This window comes from Nyctereutes procyonoides, unplaced genomic scaffold, assembly GCF_905146905.1.
Source record: "Nyctereutes procyonoides isolate TBG_1078 unplaced genomic scaffold, NYPRO_anot_genome, whole genome shotgun sequence".
Taxonomy (NCBI): domain Eukaryota; kingdom Metazoa; phylum Chordata; class Mammalia; order Carnivora; family Canidae; genus Nyctereutes; species Nyctereutes procyonoides.
This window is the reverse complement of record NW_026575120.1, coordinates 42,848,094-42,869,976: the sequence shown is the minus strand read 5'-3', so window position 1 is coordinate 42,869,976 and position 21,883 is coordinate 42,848,094. Positions and strand designations below refer to the sequence as shown.

Below are 21,883 nucleotides of genomic sequence, written 5' to 3'. Positions count from 1 at the left end.
TCACAGCCCAGGCTTTATGCCTTACTTTTATTTAAAAAAAATTCTTTGAGAGAGAGAGAGACAGAGAGCATGAGTGGGGTGAGTGGGGTGAGGGTCGGAACGAGGAGCAGACTCTCTGCTGAGCAGGGGGCCCGACGTGGGGCTCGACCTGGGACCCCAGGGTCACGACTTGCGCCCAAGCCAGACGCTTCACCAACAGAGCCAGCCAGGCTCCCCTGTGCTGTACTTTTATTTAAAAGCACATGTGGAGTCTTTCCCTATCAAAAAACATGGATATTCACCAAAGGGCATCAGTTTTAGTGGTGAATAGTACGCACTTGAGCAAAGCAGCAGGGTTCGTACCACTGATGTCTTCTCACCATTGACCCAGTTAGAGTCGACGTGTGCGTCACAGACTCTTGCCGACCAAGGTTGGAATTGGATGATTTCCCATCACGAGCCAACGGTCTTGAGACCCATGTCTTGCTATTTTCTGCCAACATCCACTGATGTGATGTCTCGAAACGCATCACAAGATAGAGATTTAAAATCCTGGTCTGTAGGGACAGATTCACCTGGGGAGCCCCAAGACCACCCGTGTGCCCCTCGGCAGCACGCACAGGGGTCGTTCCTGTGGCCTGGTGCTACTGTCCAAGGTGGAAATACCGTTTCATTAGTTTTTAATTTTTTCCTGAATGCTTTAGTATTTTTGAGGTCGACATTGGATTCAGACTTGCTCAATTTCAGTAGAATCCTAGCAAGTCATCGTCAAATAAAGTTGATGCTGAGTCCGCGATGGGTCTGACTCCCCGACTTCCCACGGCATCGGCTGACCCCTAGCAGAGCCGGCCTCAGAGGAAGGCACGAAGGCCACGGTCGTCAAAGTGACGTCGTGGCAGAACGAATAGACAAGAGCAGTTTTAAAATCTTGACAGAAGTGGTGTGTCCGGGCCCTAAGCCCGAGGGGGAGTCGGTAAAAGTCCAACAGCTAAATGCGAAATTCCGGGTTCATCATCAGTTCCCAGCAACACCGTCCTCCAGCGCGGCAGGTGTGGCCTGTCCTTCCCACGAGTGTCCTCTGCTTTCTCCCTTAGGTGAAACGCTGCCTTTGGCGACCTCGAACCAGATTCTCCTCCGGTTCAGCGCCAAGAGCGGCGCGTCCGCCCGCGGCTTCCACTTTGTTTACCAAGGTAAGGTGCGGCGCGCCGGAGCGGTAACGGGATCTGAGCTGCGGGGCTGGCTTGGTTTTTCTCCTGATATTTGGGAAATTGAGGGTAGTCTTATATTGATGATAAAACGATTTGATAAAAATCATCACCTTTTTTGATGCTGAAATGTGATATTTCTACTACAAAGACACAGTAACAGCTCATTCGTCTGGATGAGGTATCATCAGGAAACACAAATCCCCTCTGTATAGCACTTCACCTTTTGCAAAAGGATTTCACATGCGTCATAATATTCTGTGGAATTAGGCAAAGTGTGTTATAGTAGTTGAGGTTTCAGGAACTGCTTCAATAAAATACCTTTAAACCACATTAGTCATTTCCAAATCTTCCTGTGAAAACTACTTGAAAAAGCAACTTAATAAAATCAAACAAAACCCCAAATACCATCTGAGCTCTCATCCCCTAAATACCTATTTTAATTTGTTTGCATTCCATTAACTCTTGGCACTTTGACTCCTTTATATTTATTTGTGAAACTGGAGCTTATTGAAAATGTTTAAGATGGCACAAAGTTTCTTAAAAAAATTTAGGATTTTTCCCCCTATTTCTAGTTTACCTTTATCTTGCAATATTCATTACATGAACTTGAAAAAATATATATAAACTGTTTATACAGTTTTGGAAGCACAGAGAGGGTCTCTGGGTAAACTTGGAATTGGCTGTGGAGCTTGAAGTGTGACAGAGATTACCATCTGCAGAGACAAACTGTGTATTCCAAAAAAAAAAAAAAAGAAGAAATACTTAGTTTTTCTAGGTCTCAGTTTTGCTTGAGGCTGGAGAGGTTACTCACTGCTCTTAAATATTTTCTTCAGAAGTGGAGGACGATCACTTCCTAGCAGTGTCTCTGGCCTTTAATAGAGACTTCAGAAAACATGCTCGACGGCATCATTATGGTCATAAAAAATATATATTATGGAAAATGATGTGTAATTTCATTTATAATGTCTATAATACTCTCACACTGCAAATTCCAAGCCCTTGAAATACTTTTATAAAACCCATAAATTATAAAATAATTATTTGATAAAGTATAAAATGTTTCACCATAAAACCTCTTCAGTGTTCGGCGATAAGATGGCTTAAAAAACGATGAGAAAGGAGTAGGAAAAATCTGACGGGCAAGCTGCAGGCGGAGAGTCTCTAATGCAGTGTAATTGGCAATTGCTTGAATGATGTTGCTACTGAGTTAAAATTAGTTGCATTGTCCTAAATTGTGCCTTTTCTTAAAATATAGACATTTAAAGCAATAATTTTAATGGACTTCATTGGACAATGGCCAATGTAGGCAACTTACGTCTTACCCGCTCCTACTTTTCTGTAAATAATTGTATGTTATTTCACAGAAGCCAATTTACAAACCAAGATGAATTGGGCTGATATATAAATAAACTGGACCACTTGGTTTAAGTACATATTTTATCCCAGAGAACTTCAAGTTGCTGACATTATCTGTCTTCATAAAGGGTGTTCTTTGATTTTTTTATAAGGATCGGAAAATCACTCAGATGATCAAATAAAATACTTGAGGCAAATGACCCTGTGCCTATCCTGTTGACAAATGTCATCATCAGAAGTCATGATTTTAAAAATACGTTTCCTGGTTTCAAGTGACACATTACCATTACAGTGAATAAAAACAGAAAAGTGGAAAGAAAAAAAATCATTTATAGAAGGAATATGTTTTCCTTGTCTTTAATATATAAGGACTCCAACATCCTCACCATTTTACAAGGCTCATTATACCTCCTTTACTTGCTCTGTTCCTGCAGTAATTTTAAGCAAAAAAAAAAAAATTTGATGTCTTTTTATCAAAGCTAAATCCTTTGGAAGTAAAGAGCTAGAATCATGAATGCAACTTATGAGTCACTCAGGAGCCCCCGGGGAAGTCTTGGATACACATGGAAAGTTGACTTGAACGTTGCACGGAAGCCAAGAAAACGTGCGATCTGTTGTAGAAGAACACTTCCTGGGGGAAAAAAAAAAGAAAAAGAAAAACACTTCCTGGAAAGTGTGTAACATTGATGGCTTCATCCCTTCATATGTTATTCAAGCTTAAAATTGCACAGGCCCCTCCTGGCGTCTGTGAGGACGGTGTCTCCAGCCCCGGCGACTAAGCTTGTGTCTCCAGGAGCTGCTGGAGACCCCTGTGGCCAGTGGGCAGCGGCCGGGAATGCGGGAGGCCAGGACCCCTGTGTCTTGCCCTTACCCAGCCCTCCGCGCTGCCCTGGTTCAATGGACGTAGCAAGGCTTTTTTTTTTTTTTTTTTTTTTGCTTTTTTCATTTATTTACAGTGTCCCAATTAACATTCGCCTCTGTTCCTTCTCATGTGCTTTCCACGTGACTTAGAGGTAGAGGGGCGTGTTTGGAAGAGGGTGATCAGAGCCCAGGTGTGCCCCAGAGAAGGCTGATCGGGGGACCCCCTATAATACAGCGCTTCAAATAGCTCCTCCGCGGTGGTTGGTCAGTGAGGACTCAGAACCCGTGAGGAGCTTCGTTCGGCTGCTCAATGCTATTGAACTCAATGCCCAAGGACATCGCATCCTCGGGGATGGGGCAGCCTGCTCGATGCCCAGGTCACCAGGCGTCTAAGCACAGTGTGGGCAGAGACGAGTGGGGCGCCGTGTGTTGAGCGGCGGAGGAGCGCCTCTTCCAGCAGGTGGCTCAGGCGCAGTCCTCCTCGGGCAACGCCCCCCCCCTTGACTCAGCAGGTGCCTGCCTCACTCTGTGCCCGTCCGGTGGATCTAGAGGCAAATGACACCATGAGAACCTCCCAGGAACACTGGTCCAGGGACTCCCCCTCAGGGAGTCTGTGATGGTCCTGCACTTGGGCTCCAGGCCTGGCCTCCGCAGCCCGTGTCCTGCAGCAGCACCCTTCCATGGAGGCAGGAGCACCCCTTGCTCCTCCAGTAGCTCCTCGGGCCTCCCGTGAGGCCCCCAGGAGGAGGTCTCGCTGCCCCTCCGCCCGGCCCTAGGGCTGCCGAGGCTTCCGAGCGCTGCCCCAGCCCTCAGACCCGGGCTGGCGGGACCACAGTCGGTAGGTGGGTCTGCACGGTGGGATACACGATGCCATTCCAACATGCATCAGCCCTGAAGTCAACGTAATCTTAGATCAACGAGAAAATCAAAATTCCCGTCATCCTAGGAAACCCGGCCCGTGGGGACGGCCCGTGGCGACGGCCTGCTGCTTCTTAGCAAACTGAGCGCGGCGCAATCCCTCGGGCTTCGGAGACCCCTCCCGGCTCTGCCGTGCAGCTTTCATTGCTTTGTGGGCTCCCTGTGACCTTAGAGCAGTAGCAGCGGAGCAGCAGGAGCCCAGCCGGTGCCCGGGGCAGGACCCGGTGACACCATCTCTCACGGCGTCTGTTCAGGCCCGGCCGCGGGGCCGTGGGCACACCTCATCCGTTCCCCTGTGCATTGCCCGTGGAGCCGACTCTCCTTTACGCTCCCTCGAAGTAACTCATTCCCGCCAAACTCGGTGCATCAGGCGGGATTTACTGGATGCTTCAAGGGGGAAAGGAGGCCACATCTTAATACCAAGCCTCCACACCGTGCACGACTTCCCACGGCCGGCGGGTGCCCAGTCCCGGTTGCCCCATGTCAGATTGGCTGAGGGGACCCCAGGACCCGTGACGCTCACCCCCAGCCCCCCTGCACCCACCTCCTGCCGCCTGGATGTCCGGGCTCGGCCTTTCCTGTTCCGAGATCGTCCCAGGGCAACGCTCCCTCTCCTCAGCTTCCAAATGAACTGATCAACAACCCAGAAACATGGAAGCGCGTTTTCTGAGTTTGGGAAGGAAAAATCAACACTGAAGTCTCCTTTGCTCGAGGCCCTTCCTTGGCAGGTACCTGCGCGTCCTTAGTGGTCTTCCCCGGGCCTCGTCTCCGGTTAGAAGGCATAAAATATAAGGTTTTCCAGCCTAAGAAATTCACATTTTGTATAAAGAGTCTATAAAGCGCACACTGCTTCACACAGACGAATAAGCACAAGGTTTTGCTCATCGTTCGGCGACGGTGTTTGAAATCACCGACTGGTCGTGGCCTGTCATCACCAAACCGAGTGATTTTGAGAAAGGGAAATGTCCCCTGTCACTGAGTGGCACTGGAAGGACTGCCTCGCGTAGGCTTGGCAAGTGGTTGCTACGTGCATCCGGGTTTGTTATTATTATGGCTGTTGCTGCTCTTGCACCTGCTCGGATAGAGGAGCCGTGAGCAAGCCCCGTGTGCAGACCTGGGCTGCGGGCATTGGCGGGGGGAGGGCGGCGGACCTACCGCGGGTGCCCTTTCTGTGCGTGCGCGGGAGGCCGGGAGGCCCCCCCTCCGGGCCGTCACCCCTCTGCCTACCGCCTCCTCCTCCAGGCTGACCTCATCCCTGCCGGCTTTCCACCACGCGGATTTCAGTTCCGCTTCGCAGCAGGTGCGACTTTGCTACAAGGTAGAGGGTGATGAGCACAGAGGATCGAACGTCCGTCCGCGGCTCCTGGAGCATCCAGGACAGGGGCAGGACCCGAGGGCGGGCAACACCACCAGGAGCCGCACATGGTGTGACCCCCCCAGACCTGGGGCGGCCGTCGGCCCGAGGGCTCTGCTCGCTTCTGGCCCCCTTTGCAGACTCACAGCTGGTGTTCTCACTTCGGAAGCCCCTTCCTCTAAAAACCGTCCTTCACAATTTCATCCAAATGCAGGTGTTTGGGGCTCATTATTATTATTTCCCTTTAAAAAGTGAAAATTTTGAAGTTCATGAAGAAAGGCTCGATGGTGGCATGTGTCCGAATGACGCTGACGGTGCGGTTGTCGCCGCGCACGGGCCCCCGCACCCCGGGCCCCCGCGTGCGAGCCCACCTACGTCAGTGAGGAGCCTTTGCCTTCCCTGTAAGTCAGGGCAAGTAGAAAAGCTGCCCCTGGAGGGATATTTCTCCAGTTTGGTGAAAACAATTCTTGGGAGTTGAAGCCTCTGTGGGATATTTTTCGTCCATTTCCTTTTTGCTCTCACGCGGCTTGTTCAACTGTAACGGGCATCCTCAGATTTAGAAACCCAACAAGTAGGAGTTCTAAGCGATCTTTTGTTATCATATCACAGTTATTCTGCATTCTGTTTTTAGTCATCAAAAAAAAAAAAAAGAGCCTTTCTGATGATGTATCCTTAACCGCTTCCCCTGCGGCTGCTGGTATATGACGTCATGCACTTGGCCTCCTGATGGCCAACACTTGAGCGCTGGATTCGGGTGCGGTTTGGTCGGAACCATCTGTGGCCTCCGTTCCACGGGCCTGCCTGCCGGGCCGTGGTTCCCTGGTGGCGTCCGTCCCTGCTCGGGCTCGATCCCCTGCCCGACGCCTGCCCCTTAGGGAGAGCAGTGCCAACACAGAGGATCGCCGGGGAGCAGCGGAGCGTAGGAGCTCATTCTCGCAGAAGGCCGCTCGGTGCAAGGAGGCGACACACACACCGAAGGAGAGAGGGGGCCCTGGGGATGAGAGACGTCCCGACTTCCATGGCGCTTCCAGTGCCCGCCTGCTGGATCTGGTCCTCGAAGAGTCGCTTTGGCATATGGGACGTTTTTGGTGATGGAAGCATTTTTCCAACTTTGTCCCCGCCCTTTGGATAAACAGATAAATCTCCCATGGATGGTGAATTCCAATGAACAACCCAAATAGATGCATCGCCCCATCCTGGCAGGAGGCTCACCTGCCTGTGCCTTCCACCCAACGACCGGAAGGACACACCTGTAATCAGACAAGCTTGGGTCTCTACCGGCCGCCTTGCTGAGGGCCACACGCCAAGGAGACCCTGAGACGTCTCCAAGGGAAAGTTCCAGGAGGGGCTGGTTATGGGGTTGAGGTTTGTGCTGCGTGATTTGGGACAGGACTGCAGGCGGCGTGACTTTGCTTCGGACCGGGTGCCGGCAGGGAGCCCAGTGGGGCGGGGTGTCTTGACTATTATTGGGAGATAGAGGAATGTCTGTGTCATTGAAAACAGCAGAATTTCTTTCTTTTTTTAAGGCTAAATAATATTCCATTGCATGGATATAAAACATTTTCCCTATCCCTTCATCCGTCAATGGGCACGCAGGTTGTTTCCATGGCTTGGGAAATCATCCTGCAGTGAACGTGGGGCCAGAAAGATCTCTCTCTGAGGTGCTGATTCTAATATTTTTTTGGATATACACCCAGAAGTGAGGTTGCCGGGTCATACGGTAGTTCCGTTTTTAATTCTGTTATTTCATCACAATAGCCATTGTGTACTCGCTAGACTCCAAGGTCTTTGAGAATAAGTACAATCCTCAGTCACCTCATTATCATGAGCACAGTGATTTGGGTGCTTAATTAATTTTAATTGCCTGAATATCACTCAATTCTCATAAGGCACTCATACTCCTTATGCCACGTTTTTCTCATCTGGAATGAGACTATAAGGCGGTCCTCGGGGCTGGTAAGAGGATGAAATGCAGATGAGGGGAGGCCCCCAAATCATCCCTCTAGAAATTGCAGAAGGCGTTATTAATTCCTATATTAACATCAACTCTCTCTGGACTCAACTCTACTTCCAAGGAAATATTTTGCTTCCCAGTGAAGAGACAGGACCTGTGTTGTGTGCTTTGCTTCTAGCGGTTCCTCGAACCAGCGATACCCAGTGCAGCTCCATCCCCGAGCCCAGATACGGAAGGAGAATCGGCTCCGAGTTTTCGGCGGGCTCTATCGTCCGATTCGAGTGTAACCCGGGGTACCTCCTCCAGGGCTCCACTGCCATCCGCTGCCAGTCCGTGCCCAACGCTCTAGCTCAGTGGAACGACACGATCCCGAGCTGCATAGGTAAGCGTGTGTCCAGCAGGTGTGATGACCCGCACCAGGCTGTCCAGCCCAGCCTCGCAGCCGGCCGAAGAGCTGCTTTTCAGTGCTCCTGCCTGGTCTCCAGGACCTGGTCTCCCATCTCCACCGCCTGGTCATCCCCCGGACCTCCTTACGGAGCAACGCATTTTATATGAAATAATTGAGCAGCAGCTAAACCCTAAAGATTACCGTGTTTCACGAAACAACTCATTAGATTAACGAGTGTGAAATATGTTTCCTTTCCCCATACTTATTAAGTAGGCCATTAGGTCTCAACACCGTGGGTGTAGAACATAATTTCATTTTGGGGAAGAATCATTATAATGTTGATTTGCTATCTTGTGTGATGTCCTTTTAATAAATGTGGGCTGATGAAGGATTGAAAAGTAACAGGTTAACGCAGCCCGAATAACAATGCCGTTGTTAGATATAGTTTATTTGCTTCCTTCCGTGTAAGGCCCTGCAGTGCAACAGTCACGATTAGCTCTTGCATTCATTTGTACGTTTTCAGCGTCTCTTCTCCTCTCTGGATTTGCTCATAAATCCCACTAATATCCTTGGGAGTTGCGAGTCTGCGTATAGAAGACAGTGCTCTGCAAAGCTCCCTAAATCGCACGGATAAAATTATTCTAAACAGGATTCACGTCAGAGATGCCAGTGTTAGGCACAGCCCCTCGTGGGGGAGCTTGGAGATATTTACTCTTAGACGCCAGTTCCATAACTTGGGAGGACAGCGAGTAACGATCAGAGACGGTGCGAGTTCATAAGGGAACAGGCTCACGTGCACCCGGGCTGCCAATGCCATCCCTGTCAAGGACCACACTCCCTGTAAAGCGTCTCTTAATATCTGATCACACGGCAAGGAAACTCTCGGCACCGACTTAAGGCTGTCCTTCTCTGTACTCTATTTTTACGAGATATGGTTTTGTCTTTCAGTCCCCTGCAGTGGCAATTTCACTCAGCGCAGAGGCACCATTTTATCCCCTGGCTACCCAGAACCATATGGTAACAACTTAAACTGTATCTGGAAAATCATAGTTACAGAGGGATCAGGAATTCAGGTAAGCCCCTCACGCCCACAGGCCCGGAATGCACGGGGCTTGGCCAGGAAGTGCTTGCTTCCCGTGCATGGTTTCTGTTTTGCATTGGTTATTTTATTGTTTTATTTTATTTTATTTTATTTTATTTTATTTTATTTTATTTTATTTTATATATTTATGAATTGGTTATTTTATTTTATTTTATTTTATTTATTTCTGCATTGGTTATTTTTTATTTCTGAATTAGTTATTTTATCTTTTTATTTATTTCTGCATTGGTTATTTTTTTATTTCTGAATCAGTTATTTTATCTTATTTATTTCTGCATTGGTTATTTTATTTATTTCTGAATTGGTTATTTTATCTTATTTTATTTATTTTTGCATTGGTTATTTTATTTGTTGCATTGGTTTATTTTATTTTTGCATTGGTTATTTGCTTTAATCATTATGCATTGGTTATTATAAACACTTAAACCATAACCTGTTCTCTCTTCCTACTGCTTCTATAATGTGTTTCTAATCACATTTCTATATTTGGAATAGCAATAATAGAGTTTTAGGATAAAAGCTGTGAAAAGTACCATTTGTAGAAATTTTCAAATATCTTTGCATATTCTCCTTGGTTTTACCTTTTTCTTACGGGCATATATTAAGTTTTCACAAGAAACCCCACATGATCAGGCTAATTTCTTTAAACTAAAAATACATATTAACCGAGTACTGTTGTTTGCTAGATCCAAGTGATCAGTTTTGCCACCGAGCAGAACTGGGACTCCCTGGAGATTTATGATGGCGGGGACATGACTGCACCCAGGCTGGGAAGTTTCTCAGGTAAGATGACACCAGCTCCCAGGGTTTGTGAACCAGAATCATCAAACACTAACAGACAACAGCAAGGAAACATTTGATGCAGGTGTTTTCCTACAGAACGTAACCATACCCATAATAGCTTGGTGAGTGTTGAAACCCTGAGAGGTGCGCCGAGAGTCAGCTTTGTTCCCACAGAGCGAGGGGGCTGCTGGAAGGAGTGGGAAGCAGAGCATGGGCGGGCGACAGGCGGAGGCCCGGGGACAAGGGATCCAGGGGTAGTAACAGAAGGTGGGGGTGCAGCCGCCAGTGGATCCCAGGTCCCAGAAGGAGAGGTGCCCTAGACTAGGCAATCCAGGAAAATTGCACTCTGCATTTGGGGGCATTTAGGCCGGAACTTGGCGGTGCTTTGGTCCATCAGAGTCGAAGGTAATCCCAACCCTTTACCGCAGATGCTGCCACCCTCACGAGCCACCGGGTGAGCACGGTGCCGGCGGCCATGCAGCCCTTCCTTGCTCTTTTTTCCATCTGCCACCGCCACAGAAATTGCTTCCAAACTGGCCTTGGCAGCTCTGCCCTCACCTTTGCCAAGAGCAGTGCTATTCAGCTCCGTCCTCCCTTTCTTTATCCTGGCAGGTCACCCTGCCTCTTCCACCCTGTAGAGCGTGAACAGATCAGATTCCCAACAGATTAGCTGTCACCGTCGCCGCCATCCCCTTCACCACCATCATCGTCACAGTCAGCACGTGTCACTGAGAGGCCAGGCTGAGTCCCCCAGAGAACACTCTGCATGGAGCACTATTGTTGCCCTTGTGTTAAACCACTGACGAACAGACATTGACACATTTTAGTATCCTCCTGGATTCACAGAAAAATAATAGCTTTTCTAGGACTATCCTCATCCCACCAATCCCCTCCTTTTGTCCCACGGCCTGAACTTTGTTGCAAGCTTCTCTGGGCTGTATCTCCAGACATCTCTAGTCTGCGGCTGCTCAGCAGGTTGGACACAGAGTGGATGGCAAACGGGCCCTTCACAGCTTAATCACGCCCCTGCTTAGTCCCTCCAGACACCCTGTGTCTGGACATCAGCAAATACAACCATAGTTTTATGTGGTCACTTAGAGTTGGTGCAGTAAAATGCCAGTTTACTGTGTAATTTCGCTCACGCCCCTCACCAGATAGCGCTTGTAAAAGTCTAGCTTAGCGAGTGATTATTGTAGGTACCTACTACATGTATCAAGTACCAAATTTCTTCTTAGGAATAAACAAAATCTCGACCCCTAAAAATAGGAACAGTAACAAAATGGTTTAAAATCTGTATGCAGGGATGCCTGAGTGGCTCTGCGGTTGAGCATCTGACTTCCACCCAGGGTGTGACCCCAGGGTCCCGGGATCAAGTCCTGCATTGGGCTCCCCACAGGGAGCTTGGTTCTCCCTCTGCCTGTGTCTCTGCCTCTCTCTGTGTCTCTCATGGATGAATGAATGAATGAATGAATGAATATAAAAATTAATTACATAAATAAAATCTGCATGCAGATGGCAAAACACAAGAGTTGTAATAAAATAGATTTTAATAATATATAAAAATGATAATCATGTAAACTAAAGATATCTATAACTTTTGGCAAATATGCAGCATGACAGGTAGGTGTTGGGTGATAAAGGAGATCAAAGATAATATTTTTCTGGGATTTGGGAGACTAATAAGATCTTAACTGATATTATAAAATACCTAGGAAAAAGTAAAATATGTTAACAGATTAGTAAAATACAAGCAGATAAATCAAAAGGAGAAGAAATGCTCCAGGCAACAGAGCCCTGCGGTTTCAGGCCAGTGTCTTTTTATAGGTGACCCTTGAACGACATAGGTTTGAACCACACGGGTCTGTGGACTTTTTTCAGTAAATACAGAACAGTCCTATAAATATATTTTCTTTGATTAAGTAAAACTTGCTTACAAAGCATGTGTTTTGCCTTTTTTTCCTGAAGTTTGAATTTCATTGTCCAGATAAATTCTTGTATTTATCAATTAATGTAGCTCAGCCTGTATTAAACCTTCTCTTGAATAACTGCTCTATGTGAACCTAGCCTCAGATGTGCGATTTTATATTTCTCAGTTATTATGAGGAATAGGTTGATTTTTCAAAGAGAAGGATTTAACATGGAACTACTTTTTTCCACCTGATTTTCTCAGGCATGAGTGTGTTACTTGAACACGTTCACACACAAGCGTAGACAGTACTGAGAAGACAGTACATGGGACATGGTCGTGTGATTGCTTGACCAAAGTTAGCAGAATGGCTTATTAAAAAGTGATAGAAAATAATAATAAAAGAAGTAAACACATCACCTGCATGCCTGATAAAGAATAACAACAGCAATCTTCTTGTTCTAATTTGAGTTTTTAGAATTATCCAAGAGGAAAGATCTTTTTTTTTCTGTTACATCATGTGTGCAAATTTTAATTTATTAAGTCTATCAGTAGTACTGAGACGCTAGATGTCAAGATGCATCTACGTTTCTAAGACAAAACTGGGATCCATCTTAATAGTAAGCAATGTCTCTGGCTAAATGTATAACTTTAGCTACATTTACAAGTCTTTTTAAGTTTTTATTTACTTTTCACCTAGCACACAGTGTAATGTTAGTTTCAAGTGTACAATTTAGTGCTTCGAGACTTCTGTACGTCACTCGGTGCTCATCACAAATGCCCTCTAAAATCCCCACCTTTTAAAAAATATTTGACCTAAGTACCAACGCAGTGCAAGTCTAACCATAATCACCAGGACTTATTGGCACACAGCTCCTGCGCTGAAGGCACAACTTCCCATCTCCCCTCAGACGCCAGTTCCAAGCTCAATGTCCCCAGGCCACCCACACCTTGACCAACTGGCTCAAAACTGGGGGGTTTATCTTAGTTTGCCTAAATCCCTAGTCTAGCTCGCAGAACATGAGAAGCAATATGCCTGCAAATACGGCGTGTTATAAAGTAGTCAGATCAGGAGCAGCCAAACCGAGAGACTCGTAGGGCACTATCCGGCACCGGGTCGCACATGGGGCTTCCGTGTCCTCAGGACGTGTCACTTGCCAGACACTTGCGTATCACCGACCAAGAAGCTCTCCTGAGCTTGGCTGTCCAGCGTTTTCACGGGTTTTCATTACGTAGGCATGATTAATGCAATCCCTGGCCACGAGGTTGAACTCCATCTTCAGCCAGCCCGTCGCCTCCCAGAGGTTGTGAGGTCAGGCTGGTACCATGTGGCTCGAAACCCCTAGCCTCTAAGCACGTGGTTGTCCTTCCCACATACAGCACGGATGTTATCACAAACAGAATCATGATCACAGTTACCATAAACTCAGGTGTGGCTGGAGGAGCCCATCGTGAGTAACAAGGGACATTCCTGTCGCTCAGGATGGTCCAGGGGTCAAGAAATGACTGTCTAGACACCGGGAGCAAAGAGCAGACCAACCCTTTACTATGCACGAACCCATATTAACCGTGTGAGCAGAGACTACAGCACTATTTTGATTCTTTATATTTCTGAGATATCACATATAAGGAATAAAAAAAAACTACTTATTATATGTTGGCAAATTGAATTTAAATAAAAAAATTTAAAATAATAAATATTTTTTAAAGACCTACTAAGTAAAAACGTAAAATATAGGCGATGTGTAAGTTTTACAACAGTGTTCTCTGTGTTCATAATACTTGATTTTGATCACATTATTTTATGATACAAGTTGGCTAAAGTGATTGTTTATAATAGGTGGGATGATACCGAGGTATTTGAGCCTAAACCATCTCTAAGATAGTCACTGTTTCGTAGTCTATATTCTTTTCCAAAATGGAAATAAGGATTCTTCATGTATCAAGGTTTGGATTAAGAAACTCCTCTGATAAAAATAATCCTGGAATTTGCTATTTGTTGCTATCAACTTTCTTAGCAAAATAGGCAAAGATGCACACTTTTAAGAAAACTGATATTAAGTTAAATAAAAACGTAAGTGAGAAGTAATGTGATCAAGGAAGTCATTCATAAATAACATGTGAAGAAATGAATCCGATTCAAAATAATCTAATTTGATCTAACAACATGGTCAATTGTTTTATATGTCCTCTAGATTGAAAAAACAATAGGTTTTCCCATGCACTTAGGTTGAATTTCTTTTTACCTAAAATCAATTTAATTAAAGAAAGTAAAATATTGTACAATATCCAAATATATTATGGAGGGATCCCTGGGTGGCGCAGCGGTTTAGCACCTGCCTTTGGCCCAGGGCGCGATCCTGGAGACCCGGGATCGAATCCCACGTCGGGCTCCCGGTGCATGGAACCTGCTTCTCCCTCTGCCTGTGTCTCTGCCTCTCTCTCTCTCTCTCTCACTGTGTGCCTATCATAAATAAATAAAAATATAAAAAATAAAAAAAAAACTGTTATGTTTAAAAAAAAAACAAATATATTATGGAAACATGCTTTTCTTCCTGAAGTTAAACAAACCGTTTAAGTTTTGTGATTTAGTATTCAAAGATTTATATAGGTTTTTTTTTTATTTTGGGGATTTTTTTTGTTGTTGTTTATAAAGATTTTATTTATTTGAGAGAGAGAGAGGGTGAGAGAGAGAGAGAGAGAGAGAGAGAGAGAGAGAGAGACCCATGCCTAATTTATACGTCACACTCTGCCATGGGTGGTCAAGGGAAATTTGTAGCATGTGGAGGGTGGTGCTCTCCGTGGTTTCGGGCATTCCCTGGGGGGTCTTAGAACGTATCCCTGTGGATAAAGGGGGGCTACTGTATAAGATTTTATGTAATACAGCAACCATGGAGAAAGCAATGTTTTAAATCTTGCCCCTCTGGCATAGTTTTATAGGGAAGCTGCTGGATTCTCTGTTATTTTATTTACGGTTGCCCAAGGGAAGAGCAATGGCTTTCCCAATGACAAACACCCCTCGCTCCTGGCATTGGGGACCTAACGAGCACCCACTGTGGGAGCACCCAGTACAGCCAATGGCACCGACCTCATTGGACTCCTCCCCCTACTAACAGGCCGGTCAAGGCCTGTCTGCCCCCTTCCGTCTCTATGTTTTTGCTGAGACTGAACATCTGAGGGCTCTTCCATCTTTGCCTCTGCAAGCTTCAGGGTGAATTACCTTGGCTGATTTAAGCCAAACACTGGCTTCCCCCACCCCTCACAATTCACCCACATAGGTGTAGACGCCCAGCTCCCTTTTCTTTGGAGGGTTATGGGGCATTGGTCCAAATTGAAAAAGCAGAGCTTCATTTTACTTCTGGCCATGGGTCTTCTCTTTATTCACCGCCAGACGGACTCCTGAGGCTATGAAGGATGAATGGCTTCAGACCCACTGGACACAGCCGGGGATTGTGTTAACTTGGGAGTTGAAGTTAATCTTGCGAGGGATGGCATGGAGTTTGAGATCTCATTGGGGCTGATGTTCTTTTCCCATATGCTTGCTGGGCATGTTTCGAAGAGTCCGGGTGTGAGAACAGAGCGGCCGAACGAGGCGGCAGCTGGGCAGGTTGGGAGGCTGGGCACGGACGTGGGAGTAACATGGAGGGTAATGCGAACCAGGCCTCTCCGTGTCTGGGAAAGGAGTCACAAAAATGGAAATGAGGAAAGCTAATTGGATTAGAAGGAGAGGTATCAGTGTGAACTTGTGGTTTTAATGTTCAGATGACAATAAAAATGTCGTATGTAGGTGTGCGTGTGCATGTTTCGCACCTCTGTCTCTTGACAGATAGAGACAGCACCCTAGCAGCCTTGCACCCCTCCAGGACCCAGTCTGAGCTTCTAAATATCAATTCCCTACCATCGGTCCCTAGAGGAACCCATGTTCTTGGAGAAATGAAGGGTCATTTCTTGAGGCTCTGGTGGGGAGGAAAAGAAATACACCAGGAACCGTATCAAATAGAAATCTGAGTCCACCCTGGTGCAAGTAGGTACGCACCTAAATGGAGTGAATGAAAAGGAGAATTGCGTTACGGAATGCAAACGAGTAAACCTAGAAGGAAGATGGAATCGGAGAATCATCACTTGGCAACTGTTAGAATAATAAATGATTGAGGCTGGCGCCCGGGTGGGTGCCAATGCCGACAGGGAGTTTCCGCAGGAACAACAGGAACCTCAGGCCCGCGCATGTCCCTCCCTGATGTGTGTTCATTGAAAGCAGGGAAGTAGTAATTTCTGGGGAGAAGCCTGGCACATGCCACCCTTGGCGCGTGTTAACAGGAAGGCCACCGGGAGCATGCCCAGGTGCGCACTGGCGTGCCGAGGACCCCGCTGTCGAGGCAGATGACACCCCGAAGAGCTGGCCGCACTGTGAGGCTGCGACTGCGGGGGTGACCTAGCCGCCCACACGTGCCACCGACCCAGGCTGGGAGGCCAGGCCCACATCGCCCTCTGGGCCGCACGAGCCAGTGCGTCTCACCCGAGACCAGGGAGCAGCCACGGGGTTGATCCGGCAGGAGCGGATCGCCCAGAAGTGCTCAGGCCGACGACTGTCGTCGCTGAGACCATCGGACAAACCCAAACTGAGAAACACCAGTCCACACAGAAAACGTGCTCGTGTTTTCCAAGAGCGTCAAGTTGAGGAAGGCGTGAGAAAGACTAAGAGACTCTCAGGGTGGAGGAAACCGAGGGGGACCGTCGGGCGAAGGCGCCGAGGGCTCGCGGTCGGGTCCTGGAGCCGCAACCCCGCAGAGCAGAGTCTCGGGGCCCCGGGAAGTCTGCGCGGCGCACACTGGGGTGTTCGTGTCTGTTTTCTGGAGTCCGCGATGTTCTGTTGAAGGGAACACATTGAATTTTTGCAAGACACGGGCCGTCATGTTTGCAACTTGCTCACAAATGGTTACGGATAAAATAATTTTACGGATACCCACATAAATGAGTTAGAGGGAGGAACAGACGCAATTATTGTGTAATGTGGAGAGAGAGAGTGAGTATGTGGGAGCTTTTTACTCTATTTGTACCTTTTTTTTTTTTACCATAGAAAGGATTTGAAATATTTTAATAGGTTTTTATGAACTTTACACAGAAAGTATGACAAATCAGCCATAAAATCTCAATATCTTTAAAAACATCATCAGTATTTGAACTTTTTGTTTCTATGGTACTTTAAAAAGCATCTATAAAAGAATCAATCGGACCCGTTCTACACGTTGGGGGAGGAGTGACAGGAAACATAAGGAGTAGTTGTCAGAGGCCCATATTTCAGGAAAAACAATCAACTGACTTCTTGGATAAATTCATCTAAAAAAAAAATCTTTTTTGTTTCTGTTCAAGCAGCCACATATACTTAGGGCTTATGCTGTAAGTCATCTAAAATTATTCTTGGAAGTAGGTTATAAATTATAAACGAATAAAGTAGATCAGGATTCCAACCAGTTTGTGGCTGACAATAAGTATTAGGGGAAGTAAATACCCGTCCTGACGCATAAGGGCGAAAGTATCCTTTCTGAGTTTTCTTTGTCCGGTGTTGCTCTATCTGGGTCACAGGAAAACGATGTGATCAAAAATATAGTGCCTGGGGCAACGCCTAAGAAAAGAAAATCTCCCAGCTGCATGGTGTGGGGGAAGACTGTCTCTGGCCCATCCACGAGGGCCTGGTGGCCGCCCGCCGCGGGCCGGGTGCTCCCCGCACGGCACCCCCGGCTCCCCGACCCATGCATCTGTGCGCCCTGTGCGTCACCTGAGGCCTCAAGATCCAGCAGAGCGAGTGGTGGCGTCTCGTGGCAGGTACAAGCAGGACGGGGTCTGTGAGTTGCTCCATCAGCAACGACGTTTAGAAGGATCGGGACTCACAAAGCATCGCGCACATGATCCCGTGTCACCACGTGCCAGGCCTCAGCGTCACCGCCACTCCATGGAGCTGTTCTCAGTGGCGCGGCTCATCTGCGCCCAGTCGGGAGCCCATGCGGGTCCTCTGACCCCACGGAACCCGGGCGACTGACGACGAACACACGCAAAAGTCAAACAATGCACAGCGGACGCCTGAATTGTGGGGACCGGAGGCTGGAAATAGTTAAAACGTGTGAGCGAGGTCTCCTGGCCCGAAGGGAGAGCTGAACCGAGTGAGGAGCACCGTGGGGAAGTGTTCGCTGGGCGCCGTCCGTGGGGACCTCGGCCGGGCTGTTCTCCAGGCTTTGGGGGAAGATGCACAGGCGGGAAGCTGGGGGGCAAGGCTGCTGATGGGTCTAGTTGGGGATCCCCGGGGGGCTCAGCAGTTTAGCGCCCGCCTTTGGCCCAGGGCATGACCCTGGGGTCCCGGAATCAAGTCCCGCGTCGGGCTCCCTGCATGGAGCCTGCTTCTCCCTCTGCCTGGGTCTCTGCCTCTCTCTCTCTCTCTCTCTCTCTCTCTCTGTCTCTCATGGATAAATAAACAAAATCTTTTTTAAAAATTAAAAAAAAAATAAAAGGGTTTCAGGTAATTCAACACAGAAGCTCAGCGGGAAATGTCGCTGAGCGCCCGAGGCCCAGGGAAAGCAGGCTGGCAGGGATGCGGGTGCGGACCCACCCGGGCGCTGACGCGGCCGCGCTACTGAGACCTGCCGTCCCGCCGTCTTCTTGGGAACACGGTCTGAGGCCACAGAAGGGGCTGGCGCTGGCAGCGCACCTGCTGAAAGGCTCGCCAGGGCTGCACCTCGCGTCTGGGATGGTGGGATCCTGTAGTCTACACCCGCGGCTAGGGTAGCTCTGTGTGCTAACTACGCTGGAGTGAAAGTCTCAAAACGTAGGACAGTGAGCAGACAACGGGTTTTGGGTCAGAAGAGTAATACCGGCGTGAGAAAGGCAGCCCGCGGCACACGCGTGACCGGAGCGGTGAAGCCTTGACGTGCGCGGGTCTCGGTCAGCCAGCGGGGGGACAGTGGCCTTGGCCGCAATTCCTCCTCTTCCTCCTGCCCCCGGGTCCCTTGCTGCGGCCTGGGCGTGCCCGCGGGGGTGGGGTTCCCTGGGAAGATGACTGCCCCTTTGGGACACAGGCTGGCCTGCCCTCCTGGGAGCGTGGCCCATGACCCATCGTCGGTCCCCCGGGAGCCTGAGCGCTCGGGCGTTCGGGCCAAGCAGTGGGCCGGGCCTGGGGTCCAGAAGCTGCTTCTGTGTCGGCCCGAGGCCAAACCACAGGTGGCTTGAACCTTCCAACACTCCCGAGGCCCGTTGTCGTCCCCTGAGCACCTGCAGTTCTTGGGCGGGTCCCGTGTGGGAGCCAGCCCCCGTTGACGGCAGGGAGGTGGATGGAGGTGGGCCCCGAAGCTCTCGGGAGCTGCAGCTTCCGGAACAGTCTACAGGGCCCTGTGCACACACACAGTCAGCAAGCCGGGTGTGCACCGCTCCCCCGCCAGCCCAGCCCGGGGCGGGGTTGGGGACTCACTGGCCAACGCTGCCGGGCCAGGCTCGGTGGGTGGGGAGCTCTGAAAACCCCGAGTCCCCGGGACACAGGTCCTTCAGCCCGTCTACAAAGGACATTTATGAGCAGAATCCGTGGCCGAAGATGGTCTAGGGCGCAGGATGCGGGTGGCGGGGAGGCAGGCCAAGCCCTTGCCCGCTGGGAGTCCAAGGGGACAGGCGCCAGGCTGCAGGGTGCCCGGCTGTCACAGGAAGCAGCATCTGCGTCCTGACACGCCGGTCGCCCTCGGCGCAGCTGGCTCTAGCAAAGCGCTCGCGGGGCCACAGCCAGCTCCTGGGGCTCAGGGCGTGAGCCCGGCCTGGATGGCCTGGATCGAGCCCCGCCGGGGTCCCCTGCACAACTGGAGTCACTCCTCCCTCCCCCTCTCCCTCTCCCCCGGCTTGTGCACGCACTTTCTCTCTCTCAAATACAAAAATAAAAGCTTTTAAAAATAAAAACAAAAACAACCGACAATGCAACATGGAAAAGCCGGTGCAAGATCCACGTAAGACCTTGTGTGTCCCCACGCTGTGTGATCGTAGCCGTCCTGTCAGCTGGAGGGGAGCAGAGACAGCGTGTGACGTCGCCGGATGGGACAGGAGCAGGCCCGGGTGCACAGGGGCGAGGCCAGGGCTCCGAGGACACGGGGGCGCCCAGAGGGGTCCTGCAGGCCGGGGCACATGCCCGCCGGCCTGCTCTCGGGGGGAGCGCGTGCACCTGTGGTGTGACCTGTGCCTCTGTGTGTCTTGCAGGAACCACGGTCCCCGCGCTCCTGAACAGCACCTCCAACCAGCTCTACCTGCACTTCCAGTCTGACATCAGTGTGGCCGCTGCTGGCTTCCACCTGGAATACAAGAGTAAGGTCCCCTCTCCCTGCCCGGCCTCCCTGTCCCCCGCGGAGCTTCCTGAATGTGAACCTGAATCCCCCCCTTTTACCGAGTGAAGCGTTAGGGCTGGAAACTACTTTAAAAGTTGCATGAAAAAAAAAAGTTGCATGAACGTGGGTCACATGAAATCTCTATGAAATATGAAATCGTAAAAAACAAACTCTGAGGAGACGCACACGCTAGTGTCTGGAGTACCTGGACAGATGCACGCGTATCTGGCATAATTGTCACAAAGCACAAAGCGTGACCGTCTGTTCTGTTCCTGGTTTCCCTGTGACAGCACATGTTCATATTCCCATCCCGAAACCTAGAAAATCCTAATTTCCAGACAAATGATGGTCCTCGGGCCCCTCCGCTCCTCTACGCTGAGGCTGTCGGCACAGACCTAGCATGGAGCCCCACGCGCCGGCTGCTTCGTGTATTATTCATTCTAATTGGAAGGAGGTATCGCGAAGGAGACGCTAACCTTTTAAAAATGAATGCGTGAGTGAGCTAATAGTCTGATAAATGGGTTGGCAAAGGTCAAAGGCGCAAATCTTCTTTGGCGTTTGATTATGCAGGTAAACCTGGCAAAAATGAAGTAAGAATTTCCAATGAGCGTCAGGTTTATTTTAGGACATGTTTTCAAGCACTAAAAATGCTTAATGTTGATATTCATCTTCTTTAATAAGCAGCTGCAAATAAGCAAATACATGGATAAGCTTTAATAAGTGATCTTTTGAATTGAGATAAACAGTTTGCAGGGATGTAAATGCATGCATGTTTTTGAAAGGCCCGATTTCCAGCTGATGATAAATATTCCAAACCAGACACAAACCACAGGGCTGTTTCTCCTTTCAGTTAAATCTCCCTACTTATTACAGGCATTTGTATGCAAGTTTATTCCAATTTATTTGAATAGGACTACTTTGGTGACAGTGTGAAATGATACTGTGGATGTTATTTATGTAGGAAATGTCTGGAAAAAAAATCTGCTACTTTGATACATTTTGTGAACATCTGTAGATAGGGAACCATCGACCATATTTATGACAGTGTTAATAAATTCACTAATATTTTTAGCCGTGTTACAAATGATGAATGCTCCTACCTCTTTCCCTCAAACTCATCTTGTGGGTTCCGGGCTTTTCGCTCATTTCTTATAAAAAGAGGCGCGAGTAAAATAATTAGGCTGCAGTTACTATTATGTACACGTAGAGCTTCAACAATATAATTATCTACTTTCCACTTTGTTCCCAACCAATACACTTCATTAGGAGAGAAAGACTAAGGTATTTCTCATTGAAATGAATCTTGTTTAAAAATCCAAGGCCTCGCTTAATTACTCGGTATATTTACTTTTTAGTTGGCCACGCATAATGCTACGTTTTCATTTGTTAACCTTTGTTTTGAGGGATTGTTTTCCGATGCTATTACCGTATCTCCCGTGTCCTACATGTCCTCCCAACCTCCTGCTCGTTTCCCTGTTTTAATGCTTTGGGCCAGAGTTTAAAATACGGGTCACATCATGTGTTTGTAGAATTAATCTCATTAAGGCCAACATCAAACAGTCTAAGGACTGCTGAATTGAGCTCCCAAAAGATTGCCTAATATTTTTAACCTGTTGACATATTTTCCATCGACCTCAAAATAGGTAATGTCAATCTGCAGTCCTCGCAATTCGGATTTGTCACTAAAATTGATATCCATGAAATAATAATTAAAAACAACGAAAGC

At 48.4% G+C, this 21,883-nt stretch overlaps 1 protein-coding gene across 1 annotated transcript in view; it reads left to right on the top strand.

Annotated features, from left to right (window-relative positions):
- Window positions 1-21,883, top strand: part of CSMD1 (CUB and Sushi multiple domains 1) — a 1,869,885-nt gene that overhangs the window by 1,644,372 nt on the left and 203,630 nt on the right. The window contains 5 exon segments of the mRNA XM_055335505.1: window positions 1,074-1,169; window positions 7,809-8,012; window positions 8,967-9,091; window positions 9,807-9,903; window positions 20,033-20,137. Coding sequence (XP_055191480.1) covers window positions 1,074-1,169; window positions 7,809-8,012; window positions 8,967-9,091; window positions 9,807-9,903; window positions 20,033-20,137 — 627 coding nt within the window.